This window comes from Vicugna pacos, chromosome 8 (assembly GCF_048564905.1).
Source record: "Vicugna pacos chromosome 8, VicPac4, whole genome shotgun sequence".
NCBI lineage: Eukaryota > Metazoa > Chordata > Mammalia > Artiodactyla > Camelidae > Vicugna > Vicugna pacos.
Genome location: NC_132994.1, coordinates 463,981 through 484,344, shown reverse-complemented (window position 1 = coordinate 484,344; position 20,364 = coordinate 463,981). Strand labels below are relative to the sequence as shown.

The window sequence follows — 20,364 nt, the reverse complement described above, 5'->3', positions numbered from 1 at the left end:
TCCTCATATCTAGAAAAGTACGAAAATCATTGACTGTGACATCTGCTCCTCGTGACTAGCAACAGCCTCTGTCTGAGTGTGTGCTTGACTGCATGTGCCCCCCTTCACTGAAATCCTGTATGACACTGAGTTTTCCCTTTGCTTCTTTGGAAGAATATCTCAGAGCTTTCATTTTGCCGCCAATATGACTTAACCCAGAACTTTATTGTGTGACTTTATTTTGTGTGACTTTATTTCAGTTGACAACAGGAATAAACTGAAGGGTAAGGAGGTTGAAAGAGTTTTCAGGGGGAGCTCTCTGGGGGACGAGGCCCTCAGCATCCTGAAGCTCCACGCCACTCCATGACCAGTCACATGCCAACACGTCTTTGTCCGGTGAGTCTAAATTCTGCAAATGTCCTGAACCAGCCAGCCAAGTAGCAGCAACATTTGAAAGGAAAGCAGTGTGGCCCAGAAGTAGCAGCAGAGATCTGAGATGCCTGGGGCTGGCACGTGCGGGCGGGGCGTGCTGGGCCTCAGGGCCTCTGTGCGCACGGGCAAGGGCTCCGGGTTCCGAGGCACACGGACACTGCATCGGCGTTGTTAGGCTGCGGTTACTGTGTACGGATAGAGTCCAACGGACACAGCTTCCCAGCCAGACCCCAGTGGTGGTGGAAAGCCTATTCGTAGAGATAATGAGCCGATTTTTTGCTTTTGCCATGCGAACTGCGAGTCACCCGTGGGCTGTACCATCAGCCCTCAGAGAGACCACAGGAATTCACAGCCTGGCTACCACATCCGCAGGAGAGACTTAAAAAAAATCCACAGAGCTGCCTGTGTTGGAGATGTCAGGAAGGTCCAGCGAGTACTCTTCCTGAGACAGAATGGCCTGGACGTGCGTGATAGAAAGAACAGGTCACAGGGGTGGCAGGACAGGGCGGGGCGGGTCTGGGAGGGGCCGGGGGCTGGGGGCCTGGCCCAGCTGTCAGTTTCCCTCTGAGGCTCCTGGAAACCAGCGTAGGGTCCAGTGCCCAGCAAACTTTATAGGCGGCTAAAGCTTGAACTAGACTTGGACTCACTCGTAATTTCCCTTAGAGAGCACTTTCCTGACAGTTTTTCAGTGACTTAACTGCGTGTCAGTAATAATAGAAACCAAATTAAACATAAAGATAAAATGGCATGTTATTTCGAATGTACAGTTTTATATACAGGAAAGTGTGTAATGAGAAAAGTAATTCCCATGATAGATGAGCCTCTGGGATAAAACTTCTTGGGATAAAATTCAAGATCCATTTTATATCAGTGTACACGTTTGTACATGTGTTCTTCACTGAAGGACCTTAGAGGACAACTTTGAAGTGGGGAGATAGCTGTGCTCTTGAACAGGTGGACTCATTTTCTTAAATTATGTGGTCTTCCCATATTTATTGTTTTCCATAAACCAAGTAAACATATCAGAGTTTTTAAACACTTCGAGTTACGCATGCTGTTTTTAATTCTTGTGATGAAATTCAAATTTCTCTGTAGTAGACAAAAGACAAAGCTTTGCCGTTCTAGATATCAAAATGTGCTGTAGATTTCCACAGATTACTGATTTACCAACAATTGAAAAAACAGATAAATGAATGGAATGGAACATGCCCAATCACCCAAGTCTATGTAAGACTTTAGAACTTGTTACTGATGAAATTTCCTATTAGGAAAAGAGAAGTTATTCATGAATGGTGGAGAAATAATCTATTTGGAGAAAAGTAGCTAGGTTTTTATCTTACAAACAAGTGTCAGATGTATAGAGTAACATTTTTAAATATAGAAAGTGAGAAAAGTACCGGAAGAAAACATAAATTCCTGTCTATACATTTTTTTATGCTGACAAAGACATTCCTAAGAAGGACTTCAAAAGCAAGAATTCTGGAGGTTGATTTAACAACATAAAAAAAATTAAACCTCTGTAGATTAGAAAATAATATTAACCAGAGGAAAAACAATGTACTTTTAAAAGATGTGTAGTGTATTTGTGTCAGATGAAATCTTCATTTTTACTGGCAAGTCTTTGAAAGCAGCAAGCAAAAATAGCCCCTAATTTGAAATTGGGCAAAGTACAATTTTTTCATGTCTATAAGTGACCAATAGATAACAGGGAAAATATTTAATATCTCTGGTCAGAAAAGGAATTTAAGTGAAAAGAAATGAAATATCATTTTCCCTTCACAAAATTCATCCAGGTGAAGAGCAGTGGTTCTTTTACTGCTGATTCAAGTTTAAGTTGCTTTTGAGTTTGAAAGAGACAGTTTCCTGATAAGTACTACATTAAAAAATGTGTATTCCCTTTACACATGAATGGTATTTATATGAATGAGAGATAAATAATTAGAGCTAAATTAGAAAAAAAATAGCATGTAACTTATTTTTCTCAAAGACTACCTAAAACAGCAATGTATAAAGGAAAATTCACAAAGAATTTTTAAATCAATTGCAGTGCATTTGGTATGGAGCCATCTTTGACCATGGAAGGTGGCATAGATAATAGATGTTTGTTGACTTGCAGAGATCTCCTTTTGAAGATCATTGGAAAACAGAAAAAAAAAATCAATTTTATTATATAAAACCCAAGAAGGCTATGGTCTTCTCTTAGCCAAAACTAGGTACACAAGTGTGTTAAAAATATAGTTCTGGGCATTTGCATTTTATGTGAAGATTTTCCTTTTAAAAAAATCTGATTTCTACAATGAAGAAGTACAAATTCTAGTAAATGTTTCTTATGAATGAAATACTCCTGGGAAAGAGCAAGAATATGAATCTTGCACAGATAAAAATGATTTCTCACTTTCTATTTTGTAAATGTTTTTGAGGATTTGAATCTTGAGACAACTTCTAGCCTCTTCACAAGTAAAGGGAATCTTGTTATCTGTGCTTGTAGATTTTACTAGGAATATATTATATGCCCAAGTTTTGGAATATATGTAGCTTTATTATGTATCATATGTTAATGATTATATAGTAATCATTTTACATTCTTATGGAAATAAAAAATAGTAAATATGAATGATTATTACTGTTGCAAAAGTTTGTAAAATTTTAGGTGTGTCCTTATGACAAGAAAGTCAAAAATAGCAATGTCAATGAGGGTTCCTATTGCAAAAGTATTGCTTTTCTTTATAAAAGAGTTCTTAAAAAGATTTAGCTCGCCAAGATATTTATTCATTCTTTTAATCCATTTATTCCTCAACTGTAACCTGAATACTATGATGTAGTAGATACATTCTTCATCTGTCTGTCAGAACCCTTTCCTCCTTAAAAACTCCATGTTGCTTCCTCTGAGCAAGATGAGAACTTTAAAACTGAAATATTAAAACTTCATTTCAGTTTAAACTTTTCCTCCCTTCTTTCAAACAAAAGAGTGTCTGAAGGTAGGAAACTGTAAAAGCTGACGTTCACCTGCCCCTTTGAACATTTAGAGTAGTATATAATTTTGATATTGAGCATTGGAAATTATGCTTTCATACAATGTACACATCTAAGTATTGAATAAAATGAGCCATCCTGATTGACTTGAATCCTGAATTTCCTTTGACTTGAAGTTTCTTGAAAATCAGAGTAAGAGTTCCATTTTCAAAAATTCTTGTTTTGTTTATTTGAGTTCTCTTTCCCTGTAATGCTTTTATTTTATGATTTTTTAAACTGAAGTCTAGTTGATTTACAATATTGCCTATCATGTTTTTAAGATCTAAAGTTGATTTAAATGCTACCCGTGTGAAAAGAAGTGCAGTAGACCTGTGGTATAGACCATTATTGCACTTACTGGAAGGCCCTGTGGGTTGTAAGATGCCCCACTATTTTCTGTCCCAATAAGGAAATTTGTTAAGTGCTGCCAACTCCCAGATACAGAGAACAAACTAGTGGTTTACAGTGGGAAGAGGGAAGCAGGGAGGGGCAGTATAGGGGTAGGGAACATAGAGGCACAAATTGTTAGGTTTAACGTAAGCTACCAGGATATATTGTAGAACACTGGGAGTATAGCTACTGTTTGACAATAACTCCAAATGGAGTGTAACTTTGAAACATTGTGAATCACTGAACTGTACACCTGTAATTTCTGTCATCATGTTATACATCAACTATACTTCCATGACAATAAAAATGCAACCAGAGACAAAAAGACAGTCCAATATTTACACCAACAGGAAAAATGAGAAACAGTTTTTTAAAATTCTACCAATTACGGTGGTAAGACATGATGAATTTTAAATTGCCTTCCCATGCCAGAGATGTTAAACTGTGAGAAAATGAGCATCTTAGGATCATTGAAGTCCAGTGTTCTCTCTAATCCTTACAGCAGCAAAGTAGGTGTGATACCATTTTACTTCATTGAAATGCTGTCTTTCTAAAATAGTAGTTAAGAGTCATAACTATATTGTCTGACAACAACTGAACTGTTATGTGTGCAAGGAACAGTTGCAAACACTTTGCATGGATTTTCACTGAAGCGTCACAGCCGTGTCCTGTGAGATAACTCCTACTTCATCCCTGTTTGGCTGAGAGGAAATTGAGGCACAGAAAGGCTCTGTGGCAGCTAGCAAGTGACAGTTAAAGTAGAAGTCCGGCCCAAGTTGAGCTGAATCTCAAGGTCATGCTTATTATTCAAACAGGTTGTTCTTCCTTTAATGTGGTGAGTAGTAAAAGCTTATAAATAGTGTTCTTCCTGCATAAGGAAACTGAGCATTTCTTTTAAAGGGGTAGGAAGAGCATGCTATTGAATGTTTCCAATGACATGAGTAATGGTATGTTTGAACTAGTACGCTCTAATATCCTAAAAAGTCGTCTCCCATTCATAGGACGGCCCTCCATTTGGCCTCTGCCAATGGCCACGGAGGCGTGTTGACTCTTCTTCTGGAGCGGGGCTGCCAGGTCGATGCGCAGGACAGGAAGAAAAGGACGGCGCTAATCAAGGTGTGTAGCAGCCAGCCGTGCCCACGTGAGATGGATTCCATGTAATGACTTAAAACTGAATTGATCTGGTTTAAGCATAATGAACCACTGGGATTTGTGGCATGTTGACTTGGAATTCCTGGCACTTACAGCCTGTTTCTTGGCATGATACTGACAGGCCATACAGTGCGAGGCGGAGGAGTGCGTGGACATCCTCCTTAAAAGTGGAGCGAACGTCAACACGGCAGATGTGCTTGGCAACACCGCGCTCCACTATGCGGCATGCCTCGACACCGCATCTATCGCGGAGAAGCTGCTGTCCCACACCGCGGACATGGACGTGAAAAATCACGTATAGCTCCATTCTCTTTCTTGACACAGTATTTCAAATACAGGTTCTTTTTTAGCCACAGGTGTTTTATTTCTAATACATGTACCAAATAGACTACATCAGGCCCTGTTACCATGGAAACAAGTCCAAAGCCAACGCCAGGGGCTAGAGAAAGGTGATGCCCACAGGAAAGGCATAGCTCTGTCGCCTAGCACCTGTGCTACCCTGGAAGGAACAACTCTCCATTAGAAAGTGCTTGGGAGTGGGTGGTAGGTTCAGAGGCCACAGAAGTTGAAGGCCTGGGGGGAGTGAAGTGATGATGGGGCTGGCTGCCTTCAGAGGCAGGGTGGCTACTGGGGATGGGTGGGAGGAGGGATACGCAGTATGCAGCAGGGGAGCTGGGTGAGTGCACATGGGCAGGGGAGGCAGCAGGCCACAGACCCCAGGCCCCGAGCACCCCAGGACCCCCGGTAATAGGATCAGGGCAAGTGAGGTCAGGTCATGTTTGACAGCCAGCAGGGACATTCACTGGTGCTGGTGCCCATGTGGCCCACCACGTACACCTTAGGGTCTTCCATGCTCAGCCTGGTGTAGCTCCTCAATGGGGCTGTGGCTCTATGTGGGCAGCAGGTGATGGCAAAGCTGGTCTGCCTACTTTTGCTCCAGGACATCCGTTACCTCCCGCCACTGCAACACTGCCAGGAATGCCCTCCGCTGACATAGTAGGCGCTTTTTAAGGTATTGGAGGCACAGGCACTTCCTGAGTGAAAATATTTGGAAAGAACATAATTGTCTAAGATTTCACTTTAAATAATGAGATTTCCAAAGAAGCATTAGAAGGTACAGCTTTCTTTTATTTATTTATGGCAGATATTTGTTCAAACATTGCATTTATTGTGGGTAAAAAGTAATTCTTTCTGTTTTTTACCCACTCACATTTTTTTCTGATTGGTGTAAAAATCGAAGAAGGCAAAACTTGCCTTAGAAATAGACTTTGTCTTAACACTGAAGCAAAACAAAAACATCTGACAGTGTAATCAACTTCTTGCTGCTATGGACAAGTTTCTGTTTTATTAAAACAAAGAATTTATCTAAAACTGATTTCTGTCTCATTGTCCAAGGCTTAAGAGGAAATAAAAGGAAACAGACTGGATTGAGCAGTTGAAATATGCAGGCTAGTGTGGAAATTGGGCAATTGGGAAATAGCAAGAGGAGGTTTTTGTTTTCCTTCTGTTTACGTAGTTGGGCAAGCTGCTCTTCACCTGTCAAGGAGAAGCATTGTCATCTTGGGAAAGAGTGTGAGTGAACTGTACACTTGCCGATACATCAGTTTTACGGGGACTCTGAGGAAATGACACTGGTGGTGAACGGGGTGTGAGTAAGTGGGAAATAAGGGAGAAGAACAGATAACAAACTGACCCAGTGTCCTATTCTGGCAGAAACAGAGCCTTAGATAAGAGTCTAGACTTGGCTGTCAAATCTAGGATGTCTTGATGGGAAGTAAAGAATGCAGAGATAATGAAATCAAGTTGCTTCTGAATTGAGCAGTCCCTGTTGTACTGCTGTCTACCCAGGAGAATGAAATGCAGTTTTGTTAAGTGACTTTTACGTCTCAAATTTTCTTTGTTTGTGCAAATCCTCAGATGAGGGAAGGAACTGGCCACGTGGGTAAGCGATGAGTCCGAACTGGTCGGTTGTCTCCTGTGTGATTTCTCAGCTAAAATCGTGGCAGTGAACCACAATCACCTGGCAGCATCTCCAAAAATGTACAAGCCTAGGCTGTCCCCTGAAGATTTTGAGTGAATAAATGTAGTAAGGCCTGGACTCAGGTAGTTAGAAAGATTTCCTTGAGATTCTGATACAGCCCTTGGGTGAGAACTATTGAATGGCTACGTGTAATACGTGTCAGTTCACAGCTCTCGAAAAGAAGGCCTCTCTAGAAGAGTGGGAGTTTGACAGATGAGGCTTCCTTCAGTACTCTCCTTTCCAGCCACAGAAGCCTGACTTTTATCCATCTCTACTTCTGTGCTTGACAAGTTAAAATGAGTATTATTAGCAGTATCTGTGGGCTTGAAGTATAACTCCTTTTTCCTTCCAATCACTGATCATTCAGTGGCACTCAAAGAGTCTTAGAAATTTGCTTCTGGTGAATGATTTAATAAGTAGAGCCCTTTAAGGATTTTGCACCTTTTGTTACCGTCCAAGGGATTAGGCCAACAGGGTTTCCTGACTGCAGTAATAGGAAATCATGACCCTTCTGTTGGTTAAATCTGTGTGACCGAATCTTGCAATATATCTGTTAGATTCACTTAGAACCTGCATCATTAAAATGGTGGGTTTTTTTTTAAATTGCAGTATAGTTGATTTACAGTGTTGTGTTAGTTTCTGCTTTATAGCGGTGATTCAGTTATATATATATATATATATACACACACACAAGTATACATATTCACACACACACACTTTTTCATATTCTTGGCCACTTTGGTTTACTACAGGATGTTGCATAGAGGGCCTTATACTGTACAGTGGGACCTTGTCATTTATCTATTTTATATGCAGTAGTTTGTATTTGCTACTCCCAAACTGATAACTTACCCCTCCTCCACCACCTTTCCCCTCTGGTAGCCATCAGTTTGTTTTCTACATCTGTGAGTCAGTTTCTGTTTCTTCAGTAAGTTCATTGGTGTCATAGTTTGGAGTCCACATATTAAGTGATATAACCTGGGGTTTGTCTTTCTGTTTCCAACTTACCTCATCCAGGATGATAATCTCTGGGCCCATCCATGTTGTTGCAAATGGCATGATTTCATTGTTTCTATGGCTGAGTAGTATTCCATTCTATATGAATATACCATGCAAGATGGCAGTATTAAACATCAAAACCCAGGAAGTTACTAACAGAAAGGAATTGTTTTAAGAGTGTAGTTTCAGGCATCTTATGAACTAGAGGTCCATATGGTTAACAATAAGGGAGACTGAGATACAGATTGTAGTCTGAGTAGGCATAGAAAAAGTTCTTAAAGTGGGTACTATGAGTCTTAACAGCACTTTTTATGACATGTTGGGTCCCAGTTTTTTTTTTTTGTACGACATATGATACTAAATGAAGGAAAGGTTTTACATCCAAATATTTTCTTTATACCCAACTGTTTGGAAACACAGCAAACATACAAACACAAGTGGGCTATAGATGAAACATGGCCCCTGGATATTTTCAGTTGGCCTCCACACATTGAGTCAACGTTTAAAATTTAGGAGACTCGTGCAGAAATCTACATTTCAGACTTCAACTAAAGAAACACATCTAGTCCACTGTGAGGCCAGGCTCCCGTGTGGTCTGCTGTGCAGAGGTGGCCCCTAGTCAGTGGGGTGTGTGTTCCCCAATTTGCTGTCCTCACCTGGGAACTTCACTGAACATGGGTCCCCTACTTTGCCTCTGTAAGCATTTGACTTGAGAATTCCTGTTTTATAGTATATTTTGATAATGATTTTGAAATTTTAAAGGCAGTCTATGTTAAATTTATAATCTATTTCATATTGTATAGTAATCTCACGCATGGGATTGAATTTTTCAAATTAGAACTTATAAGTTGATTTTTAAAACAAACTTTTTCTTTTCATGAATATGCAAATAATCATTCCCATCGGAATGTCTGTAAACCTGATGGGGTTGGTCATGGTCATAGCTGACAGGTTATGCTCACTGCAGATGGTGTGATGACTTTCTCCTCCTCGTGGCCCCTTAGAGCTGCACTTGACTCAGTAGCTACATGGCTCCCTGCGGAGCAGTGCTGAGAGCACTGAGCATAGTCACAGAGCAGTAAGGGGGTGACAGAAGGCCTGGCAGAAGCAAAGGTTCTTGGAACCAGTAAGTGCTTGAAGTGAATTTTATAGAATGACTTCACAGGGAACTTTCTGAAGAGCTCAAGGAGGAGTGTTTTAAAGAGTAGGAGCCCAGTAGGGTGAGGAGGAAGTGACTACTTTGTATTTACTTTACATGACATGTTTATGTTCAGAGACTTACAGGTTTTTACATTCAGTTTTGAAATATGTAATTTTGTACATTATACACTGTTCTTACTGTTTTACAGGATGACCTGACACCACTTTTATTTGCCATAAGGGAAAACAGGCAGCAAATGGCAGAATTTTTAAAGGAAAAACAGGCAAATATACATACAGTTGAGAAGATGAAAAGGTACAGTATTTTGTTACCTTTAAAAAAAAAAAAACCTTTGCTGTTGTTCCCGGGTAGTATCAGTTAGAAAATTTAAATTAATAAAACGATTAACTTAGAATCCACACAGCATCGGTTAGGGAGAAAAGCAATTCCGACTGGGTGTCACAAAGAAGAGAATAGAGCAGGATTCATCTTCCTTTATAATATTGACTGATGTCATTTGCAACCTGATTCTTTTGATCATATGGTCTTCTTATAGGTCAGGGAGATCACTTTCTTTTTATTAGTATGAATTCCAATTTTAATTGACCTTATGATAGAACATTGACTATCTGAACTCTTTTATAATAATTTTTAAATTTCTACTGTGTATAGGATTTTTCTTAAAAGATGAAGATGAAACATAGAGGAATTTGATTTGTCTTTTAGATGACTGTTAGCTTGAAATGACTTTCTTTGAAGAATATTGATATTTTCAGGTTATCACACACGAGTATTCATCACCAGTACCGGATCCTATGGGTTCATCCATTTTTATCCTTTTTCAATTCTTGTACATTTTGATGATTTTATTTTTGATTGATAATGGTAGAAAGAGGAAAGATAGCTTTAGTGATTGAATAAATATTTCCTTTAAAGCAGACAAGCCAGTGGTAGATGATAAAAGGAAAGAGTTGAGCTTTAGATCCAGACCAGGTTTAAGTCCTAGCTTTCCTGTTTGTCAGGTGTGTTCCCTGGGAAACATGACTTCTTATCGACAAATAGGTTTCCTGATACGTAAAGAAGGACAGGAGTACATACTTTATGGGGGTTGTGTGTAAGAAAGAAATACATACGGTATTTAATTCAGGGCCATGCACATGCTTCTCAGCATGATTCACTGCAACTGTGGCTATTTTCATTATTCACATTATTGTTTGAAGCCTGCAAACAGCTTTTGTTTTCCTGACCTCTGGCTGATTTTAAAGTATAATATTTCAGGCTCAGTAAGAAATGGGGAGATCTGTATTTAAACCTTTCCCTACTTGACATAAGTGACTTCAGCATCATTTCTTGTCCATCAGAGGACTTTAAATCTGCAACTTCATCTCTGTGTTACCCCAGGAGGACAGGGGGCTGCTTTTTTTGTGGCTTGCTTTTGGCCTTGAGGTAACTTGCCGAGATGAACACATGAGCATGTGTATGATCAGTCTTACAGAGATGGTCAAGATACAATATATCAAATTAGCTGTTGAAGTAAGTTAAGTAAGTTCCTCGGGGAGGGGGTGAGTTTTTTTCCCTGATTTTAGAACAGCCCTCATGCTTGCTGTAAGTGATGAATCACCAAATATGATCAGGCTTTTTCTTCAAGAAGGCATTGAAGTCTTTTCTCAAGATACCTAGGCATGCAGTGTAGAAGGATATGCTCTTATTAGTGGTTTTAATATGTAAGTGTTTACACTAAAATGGCAATGATCACTAAACTGAGGTTGAAAATAAGTGTTACTTGTCACACGACAGGTGAGAGTTCCGAGTTGGGTTCAGGCAGTTGGGGGATGGCAGTGAGCTTTGCCCCATCATGAGCTGGAAATCATGCCGAAGGCCAGACTAGTGAGATGCAGCAGTGGCCCAGGATTCTTTATCTCAGAGCCTCTGAGCCCTTTGTCCTTCAGCATCCTCGTGTTCTGTATTTGATTCCAAGTGTATCCCTTATGCATGGGGTACAAACAATGTCATAACTGATTTTTTCTAAGCAGTTATTTGGGTCTTAAAGTGTTTAATTGAGCAGAAAATCCTGTCTTTTGCCTTGAGGACTTTCCTCTGTACTCTTCCAAGAAGTGAAGGGATTCCCTGAGGTCAAAGTGACACCCGTCTTCCACAGGTCACTGGGGTTGGGGTGGGGAGGAGGGCTTTCTAGCCATTCTGCTGTGCCCCTCGATTCTGTTGCTGCAGCGTCGGTATGAAAACTGGTCTTAACAGGGTCTCGTTGGCAGCTGGGTCTGCGCTGTGCATGTTCTTTCTAAAGACCTTCAATAACATCATTTTAAAAAAAGAAAAGAAAACAGAATGTGGCCCTGCAGTTGTCCTGTGTGACATCTCCTCCCTGGATGCCCCTGCTGACCCACACTCCTCAGCCTTCCTCATGACCCACACTCAGACCGCAGGGCGACAGCTTGTTTAGTTCTCATGAATTGCTTGTGTGACGTCCTGTACTTACAAATACAGCTGCACAACATGTAACAGCTGAGGTGCCCTGAATTATAAACCCTGGAAAAGGATGGCTCATCACCATAACTTGGAACATTTTTCTGAAAACTGCACCTTTGAATGTTGCATCTATGAAAAAACACACATTGGTTTTTATTCGGGATGCTAAACTAGTTCTGGCATTAAAGTTCAGGAAGGATTTATTCAATTTCATCACCGTTTCTCGGACCATTTTGGGGGTATATTATGTCATTAAATCCTCTGAATGCTATTGGGAATTGAGGCTGTAAGATCCCAGTTTTATAGAGGAACACTTTGAGCTGATGAGAAACAACTTTTCCAGGAGCAAATAGCTGTTGGTTACAGAGCTAGGACTTCTGAGTTCAAGATCCTTTCCATATGTCAGACTAAGTCTAGTTCACTTCGTGAGCTATCCTGCCCTCAATTCATGACTACTTAACCTGACTTTTTTTCTCCTTTAATTACATGCTAAAGGACAAGTTTATAGAACTTGCAAATTTGATGTATACAGGACCATTGAAGGTTTGATATTAGCTCTGCTATTGTCTGAAATAACGTAAGAATTTAGTATCTTTGGTCATTATTTTCATATTGGCATTCAAGAGTAATATTTCTCAATTACTTTTTTTTTAAATATAGTGAACAGAAAGACGAAAGGAGACGTGAAACGCCTTTTCAAAATACCAGCCTGTCTAAGACTTCTGATTGTAAGTGACTCTCTGTGGTCCTGCCATAGATGAAGAAAGTGAGAGTGAGGAAGTGCTGATCATGACAGAGCAGTCAAAACAGCCAGTGTGGAAATTTCATGTATATCTTGATTTTTAAAATTAATTTCTCCCTTAATGCTTTAGTAGTCCAAATTATTTAGGAAGTTAATTGTAGGTCATTTACACCCTGAGACAGTGTTGTCTGGAAAGAAATTCATGTATTTAAACACAGCCCCTGAAATCCCTTGTTCTGTCTTTGTAAAGAAGGAAAACAGATCTTTAAGTTTGTTGTACATTTCCTTCATCAACCACACTATAACACACTGGACTTCTCATAGAACTGGATCTATAATCTTCAAAACAAATGGGTTACACTTAGGAAATGAAGGTTAGTTATTGCATAGTGACTCATCTCACTTAAAAATTTACTGTCTTTAAAAGTGGGAAGTCAGCAATCCCTTCCTGGTACTCTAACGCTATGGCAACCCATGAGTACTGCAAAGCTGAGTCAGTGCGCAGCACACCAGCAAGAGATTGTTGTTGAAAAGTACCCAGTGACAGTACAGAAGTCTGGAAAGCAATGCCTTGTGGAGAAGCACTGGTCATTTTTCCCATCCTTATACCAAGCAGGTCTCACTCTTACCAACTTCATTCCTCATAAGAGCAAACAGAATGAGATATGCTGACCTAATGAAAACCAGATGTTTTCTTCTCTTTCTCCTCCTTCTCCTCCTCCCTCTTCCTCTTCCTCTTCTTATTCTTGGATACTTGTCATGAAACTAATTTTCTTAGAGCAAGCTGCTCTGTTGCCATCAGTTAAAGGATTTTCATCATAAATATTCAAATAGCTCAACACAGGACTTAAGAAATTCCAGAAACAGCACAAAAATGCTTCCCATGAGCATGAGCACTGCTGTGCCGCCTAGATGAGAGCCCTGGCACTTGCACAGTCTGCGCTTTGTGAGGGCCCCTGTAACATAGCCGGCCCCTGGCAAGCAAAGAGCTTCTGCTGGTTGGCATTGCCATTTACGGGAGACACAGAGATGGAACTGATAGTTCTTGTCCTTAAGGTAATCGTAATACGACAGAATTGTCCCTGGTTGTTTTCTGTGTTTTTTAAAATAGATTTTTGAAAGGAAGCATTCTCACTTATCTGATAATTATCACTTTTTAAGTCATTTTTTTCCCACGTAAATGGCTGCCAAGTGTCTCGTAGGTGCTAAGCACAAACCTGACGTTACAAAATGCAAACATTTAACATGCAGCCCCACCCCCCAGGAGCATGTCACTTATTGTCATGTTTGTGATTCCCTCTCAGTGACTCTGCTCCCTATGTCCCAGGGCTCCTAGGGATTCATAAATGTCTTTCTGTATCTTTTGTTGGTATTTTATATGTGCCCAATACTTTATTTAAGTTCATAGTGAGGAAATGGCTTTTGAAAAATTGGGCAAGATTTGAGGGAAGCATGCAGAACGAGTAGAAGATTGCTGGGGAAGCAGACAGAAGGACAGTGTTTGGTAGGAGGAACATCTTTCAAGATGACATTTGGCCAAAGGAACAGCAGTACAGAGGCAAAAATGTGCCAGGGAACTCAAGAGGATTCATGAGTTTCATGTTGTTGGTCCAAAAAGGATGCCGTGGGCCTGGTTGGGGATGAGGTGAATGCGCAGCTCAGGCACGCTCTGGAAAGCCCTTCTAGTTCTACAGAGAAGAGTAGGTCTCCTGTAGACCCCCGGAAATGTATCAGAATGCTGCTTGCTGTAAAGAATAATAGACCTGAGGGGCAGTGGCTAAAACAAAAGTAGGATTGTGTAAATGATTCATGATGCCATCAACATCCCAGATGTCCCTCTTCAGCTGTGAGGCTGTCTCCTTTCCTAGTCTGCTGGTTAGCAGCTGCTCGTAGCATTATATTCTCACATGGCAATATCCAAAGGCTGGAAGGACTGCTTTTGTCTACCTCTTTTCCTACAAATAACGAAGAACAGTAAGATGCTTACAATAGCCTTCCCCAAACATTTTACTGGCTGGGTTATATCACATACTCATTCCTAAATGAGCCTCTGGTAAAGGAAAGGTAGTTCCACTGATTATCTTAGAATATGTCAATTCTCTTTTGGGAGCTGGGTGGAAGTTACCTTCTTTGTATATTGGGATAAAATGATACCAAAGTAAAGTTGCAATTGTGCAACAAGGAGGAAGAAAAAGAACGGCTGTCAGGTTGGAAATCAGCAACATGTGCTGCAGGGATTCCATGGGGAATTTTGAGCAGAAGAGCAAGAAGATTAGATTTGAGTATTAGGTCTCTCTGGTCATGACCTAAAGCATAGGAAGGGATGACCGAGCCAGAAATAGAGAAACAAAAAAACGTTACTGAGACAAATGCAAGCGATGAAGGTGCTCCAGAGGAGCCAACAGATGAGAAGTTGACCTTTGTGGATGGAAAAGACAACAATGACATGGCCAGTAAATTAGTGAAATCTATGGAGTTTGATTTTTCTTCTCTCTGTGCTTAAAAGCCACTATAGGGCGAGGGAAGGGAATAGCTGATTAGGTAGATGGATCGCATGCTTTGGATGCAGGAGTTCCTGGGTTCAATCCTGAGTACCTGCATAGAAAAAGGAAAAAGAAAGGCTAGTCCAAAATATCTGAGGATTGTAGATCTATTTACCACACCCATTACTGTTTGCTTTCCTTTTGCCAGCTGTCTTCATACGTATCTGAACCACAACCAGGTTTTTCTACAACAAAATGGTTTAACCCTCTGAAATTCTTTTGTGCAACATTATTTTATGGAAATCTTGTTGAATGGACATAGACCTATATGTGTGTGTATATTATAGACATTGGTCAGTGTTGTCATTAATATACGTGTGACTACATTTTCTAGGTGAAACATCAGCTGTCTACTCAGCAGAAGACAAAGATGCACAGTCTCTTGATACGGAGGTACTGTCTCCTTTTGTTATTTTTCTTCTTCTTTTAATACGTAACCATGAATGGTCATTACAACATAAGTGGATGGATGCTTTGACTTTGTGTTCTGACATTTACATTCTCCCATCACAATTCACATATTTTCTAATCTATAGTTAATGCAGTTATTCTGTGATTTCAGTCATGCAAGTGCATAGTACACTTGTGTTAATTTTCCATGCTCAGCTACTGAAAGCAGTGTCTGTATCTTAATTCTGTGCTTCACATACTTTTCTGTTACAAAGTAAAAAATACTTAATATAGATAGTTCCAAGTGCAAGCTAGCTGTATATTGAAGATCCTTCTCTTTTTTATGTTCTGCGTTGGTTTTTTGCATTCCTCACTTTCGATTGATCAAATGATGTCTCCTATTCAGTCTTGGAAATGAGATCTTTCCATTCTGTTCTGACTAAGTCTGTTCTAGTTTACCATTTGACATGGTATAATCTCTGACAACTTGCCTTTTGCTCAATCTTCCCCTACTGGAATCCCCTTGCCTTCACCCTATGGACTGGACCTCTCTTTTAAGGCACAGCCCCATCCTCACCGCATTCCCTGAGCCAAGACATACACCACACTCTACTCTAATTTGTGCCCTGACTACCCATTGACGTCAGTTGTAGAGCTGTAGAATGATCATTTTCTGTGCTGATTGGTTTTCACATATCCCTGGCTCTTGTACCATAGACAGAAAAATCTGTCTTTCTTTTACATTACCAGGTTCTCCCAGGATAATCCTTGTTATTTCATAGATACAGTAAAAGTTTTATGTCTCACTGACTGAGAGAGTGAATGGCCAACTACATGAGAATGATGGCTTCTGAAGGTGGGGTTTTCTATTTTGTTTTTATAGGAAGGGGTGACACAGCCAGAAATTCAAAAAGAAGAGACTGGTACGGAGACAGATGGAGGTGACCAAGGTGCTCCAGTGGAGCCAACAGATGAGAAGAAATGGACCTCTGTGGATGGAGCAGACACACCTGACATGGCTGTGAAATTACAAGATCTATGGAGTTTCATTTGTTTCATATCTGTGTTTATGAGCTGGTCTGGGCAAGGGAAGGGTACAGCTGAGTGCTACATGGATCGCATGCTTCAGATACAGGAGTTCCTGAGTTGAATCCCTAGTATCTCCATTAAAAACAAAAATTGAAAAGCTAATGTAATATATCTGAAGTCTGTAGCTCCAGATACCATATCCATTAGTGTTCCTTTTCCATTTCTGAACTACCGTAATACATAGCCAAGAAATGAACATGGTTTTCATAAAGAAAGTGCTTCTTCCCTGTGAAATTCTTTTGGGCCACGTTAACTTACAGAAAAATTCTTCATAGGAGTTAGACTTCATTTGTGTGTGTGTGTGTGTAGAGTTCAAAGCGGTCAGTGTTGTCATTAATATCTGTGTGACTGCACCCTCTAGGTGAAGCGTCACCTTTCCCCTTGGGACCGGAGGAAGATGCACACAGCCCTGGCGAGGAGGTACCATCTCCTTTTCTTGTTTTTCTTCTTCTTGTAACATCTAGCCGTCGAGGGTCGCTAGTCCATAAGCGGATGGATGCATCGCCCCTGCGTCCCGACGTTTGCGTTCTCCCGTCCCAATTCTTGAGTGCTGTTTTCTAATCCACAGCGAGTTAAGTTGTTCTGTGCTTTCGGTCTCACCAGGGCACAGTACACTTGTGTTAGTTTTCCACGCTCACCTGCGGAAAGCGGTGTCTGTATCTACATTCTTTGCTTCCAATATTTTCCCTGGTAGGTTAGTCCAAGTCACTGCATATAGATAGCTCCCCGTGCCAGTTCGGTGAGGTTTCAGAGGTCTCCCGCTTAGTCTTCTAGTTTTGGCGCTCCTCGGTTTCAATGAGTGGACTGGTGCCTCAGTTTACTGAGTCTTGCCAGTGGGGTCTTCCCATTCCGTTCCCACTCAAGTGTGTTCCCGTTTTACCATGTGATTTCTCGTGCCATTCCCCACCTTCACCTTCAGCTCAAGCTGCCCTTCCTGGAATCCCTCACCGTGCCCCCTCTGCGCTCAGCCTGCCTTGGAAGACACGGTGCTTTCTTCCCAGCGTTCCCCGTGCCGAGCCCTGCCCCAGACTCTTCTCTCCTTTGTGCCCTGCCTGTCCGTTCGCGTCGGCTATAGATACGCTGCTTAATGGCCCTTTGCCGTGCTGATGGGTGTTCCCGTGTCCCTGCCTCTGGTAACAATACGGAGCAGAATGTGTCTTTCGTGTGTCTTCCCAGCTGTTGCCAGGATGATGCCTGTGGTTTGACACAGGCAGTGAATGGTTGCTGCCTCACTGAACTGACAGACTGAATGGCCAAGTGTAGGAGTCGGTTGGTTTCTCAAGGTGGGTTGTGGGGTTCCTTTGCTTTGTTTTTACAAAAACGGGTGCCCGAGCCAGAAGCGGAACGGGACGGCACCCGTGCTGAGATGCACGTCGCTGACGAAACCACTCTGGAGGAGCCAACCGAGGACGAGACCCTGACGTCTGTGCTTGCGGCAGACCAACCTGATGAGCCTGGTAAGTTGGTGAACTTCCACGGAGGTTGACTGTTCTCCTGTGTGTGCTTAAAGGCTACTGTGGGGCTGTTGAAGGGTGTAGCTGATGGGTAGATGGGTGGCATGCTTCGGATGCAGGAGTTCCAGGGTCCCATCGCCAGGACCTCCTTTAAAAGGAAGAAGCCAAATGGCGATCTAAAATACCTCAAGGCTGTAGGTCCACATACCACATGAAGCACTCCCGTTTTGTTTTCCTTCTGTCCACTGTCTCCACACATACCCCCAACAAAAGCAGGCCTTCCCTCAAGAAAATGCCTAAGTCCTCTGAAATGCTCTTGGGCCACGTTAGTTTACGGAAAGCTTCTTGGGTGGAGTTAAGCTTCACATGTGTGTGTGTCTGTGTGTGTGTGTGTGTGTGTGCAGGTCACAGCGGTCAGTGTTGTCTGTGAATAATCTGTGTGACTGCAACCTCTAGGTGAAGCATCACCTTTCCCCTCGGGACCGGACGAGGACACACGCACCTCTGGCGAGGAGGTACCGTCTCCTTTTCTTGCCTTTCGTCGTCTTGTAGAACCTAGCCGACGAGGGTCGCTAGTGCACATGAGTGGATGGATGCGTTGCCTCTGCGTCCCAACGTTTGGGTTTTCCCATCGTAGTTCTTGACTGCCCTTTTCTAATCTACGGCTAACTAAGTCGTTCTGTGTTTCGGTCTCGCGAGGCCACAGAACATTTGTGTTAGACCTCCACGCAAACCTACGGAGAGTGGTGTCTCTGTCTACATTCTTTGCTTGCACTACTTTTCCCTGGTAAGTTAGTCCAAGTCATTGCATATACATAGCTCACTGTGCAACTTTGGTGAGGTTTCAGAGCTCTCCCGCTAAGTCTTCTAGTTTTGGACTCCTCGGTTTTGATGAGTGGATTGGTGCCTAAGTTTACTGAGTCTTGCCAGTGGGGTCTTCCAATTCCGCTCCCACTGAAGTGTGTTCCCGTTTATCCGTGTGATTTCTCGTGATGTTCCCCACCTTCTCCTTCAGCTCAAGCTGCCTTCCCTGGAATCCCACACACTGACCCCTCTGTGCACGGCCTGACTATGAAGACACGGCCTGGACATTCCAGTATTCCCTGAGCCAGGACCCGCCCCCAAATCTTCTCTCCTTCGTGTCGTGCCTGTCCGATCCCTTTGGCTGTAGAGCTGCTGAGTGGTCCTTTAGTGTGCTGATTGGTGTTCACGGGCCCCTGCCTCTGGTAACAGTACAGGGCAGGATCTGTCCTTTGTGTGTATTCCCAGCTTTTGCCAGGATAATGCCTGTGACTTGATAGACACTGTAGATAGCTCCTGCCTCGCTGACTGATAGACTGAATGGCCCCGTGCATGAGTAGGATGGTTCCTCAAGGTGGGTTTTTGGGTTCTTCCGTTTTGTTGTTACAGGAAGGGGTGCCCGAGCCAGAAACCGAACGGAAAAAACACCTGTCCTGAGACGAACGTAGCTGACGAAGGTGCTCTGGAGGAGCCAACCGAGGACGAGACATTGACGTCTGTGCTCGCAGCAGACCAGCCTGACATGTCCGGTAAGTGGGCGAACATCCCTGGAGGTTGATTTTACTTCCGTCTGTGCTTAAACGCCACGGTGGGGCCAGGGAAGGGGGTAGCTGGTGGGTAGATGGATGGCATGCTTCGGACGCAGGAGTTCCTGGGCTCCATCGCCAGGACCTCCGTCAAAAGAAAGAAGCTACATGCGAACCTAAAGTACCTCAAGACTCTAGGTCCAGATACCACCTGCAGTACTGCTTGCTTCCCTTTTGCCCACTGTCTTCCCACACATCCCAAACACGACCAGGTTTTCCCTCGAGAAAATTCTTCAGTCCTCTGAAGGTCCTTTGGGCCACGTTAGTTTACGGAAAGATTCTTGAATGGGGTTAGACTTCCCGGGTGTGGGTAGAATTCAAAGTGGTCAGTGTTGTCGCTAACATGTGTGTGCCTGCACCCTCTAGGTGACACATCGGGACAAGAGGAAGACGCGGAGTCCCCTGACGAGGAGGTACCGTCTCCTTTTGCTGTTTTTCTTCTTCTTTTACTCCCTAACCGTCGAGGGTCCTTAATACGTAAGCGGGTGGACGCGTCGCCCCTGCGTCCTGACGTTTGCCTTTTCCCGTCACCATTCTCGCCTAATGTTTTGTAATCCACAACTGCTGAAGTCGTTCTGGGCTTTCGGTCCCGCGAGCGCACAGTCCACTTGTGTGAGTTTTCCACGCTCGCCTACGGAAAGCGGTGTCCGTGTCTGAATTCTTTGCGTCCAGTACTTTTCCTCGGTAGGTTAGGCCAAGGGACTGAATGTAGGCGGTTCCCTGTGCGAGTTCGGTGAGGTTTAAGATGTCTCCCGTTTTGTCTTGTGTTTTCGGCACTGCTTGTCTTGGATGAGTCGACTGTTGTCCCTTACCGAAGCTTGCCAGTGGGGCCTTCCCGTTCCCTTCCCACTCGGTGTGTTCAGGATTTCCGTGTGACTTCTCATGCCGTTTCCCACCTCGTCCTGCGGCCCAAGCTGCCCTTCCTGGAAT

The 20,364-nt window shown here is 42.5% G+C and overlaps 1 protein-coding gene and 1 pseudogene across 1 annotated transcript; both read left to right on the top strand.

The window, feature by feature from the left end:
* Nucleotides 1-20,364, top strand: part of LOC116279086 (otoferlin-like) — a 445,501-nt pseudogene that overhangs the window by 382,859 nt on the left and 42,278 nt on the right.
* LOC107035234 (putative ankyrin repeat domain-containing protein 26-like protein) lies at nt 343-16,475 on the top strand. Its single transcript, XM_072966271.1, has 8 exons — nt 343-375; nt 611-894; nt 4,815-4,929; nt 5,087-5,260; nt 9,334-9,440; nt 12,270-12,337; nt 15,229-15,287; nt 16,168-16,475. Exons 1-8 carry the CDS (start codon nt 343-345, stop codon nt 16,432-16,434), a joined length of 1,107 nt encoding a protein of 368 aa, XP_072822372.1. The 3' UTR covers nt 16,435-16,475.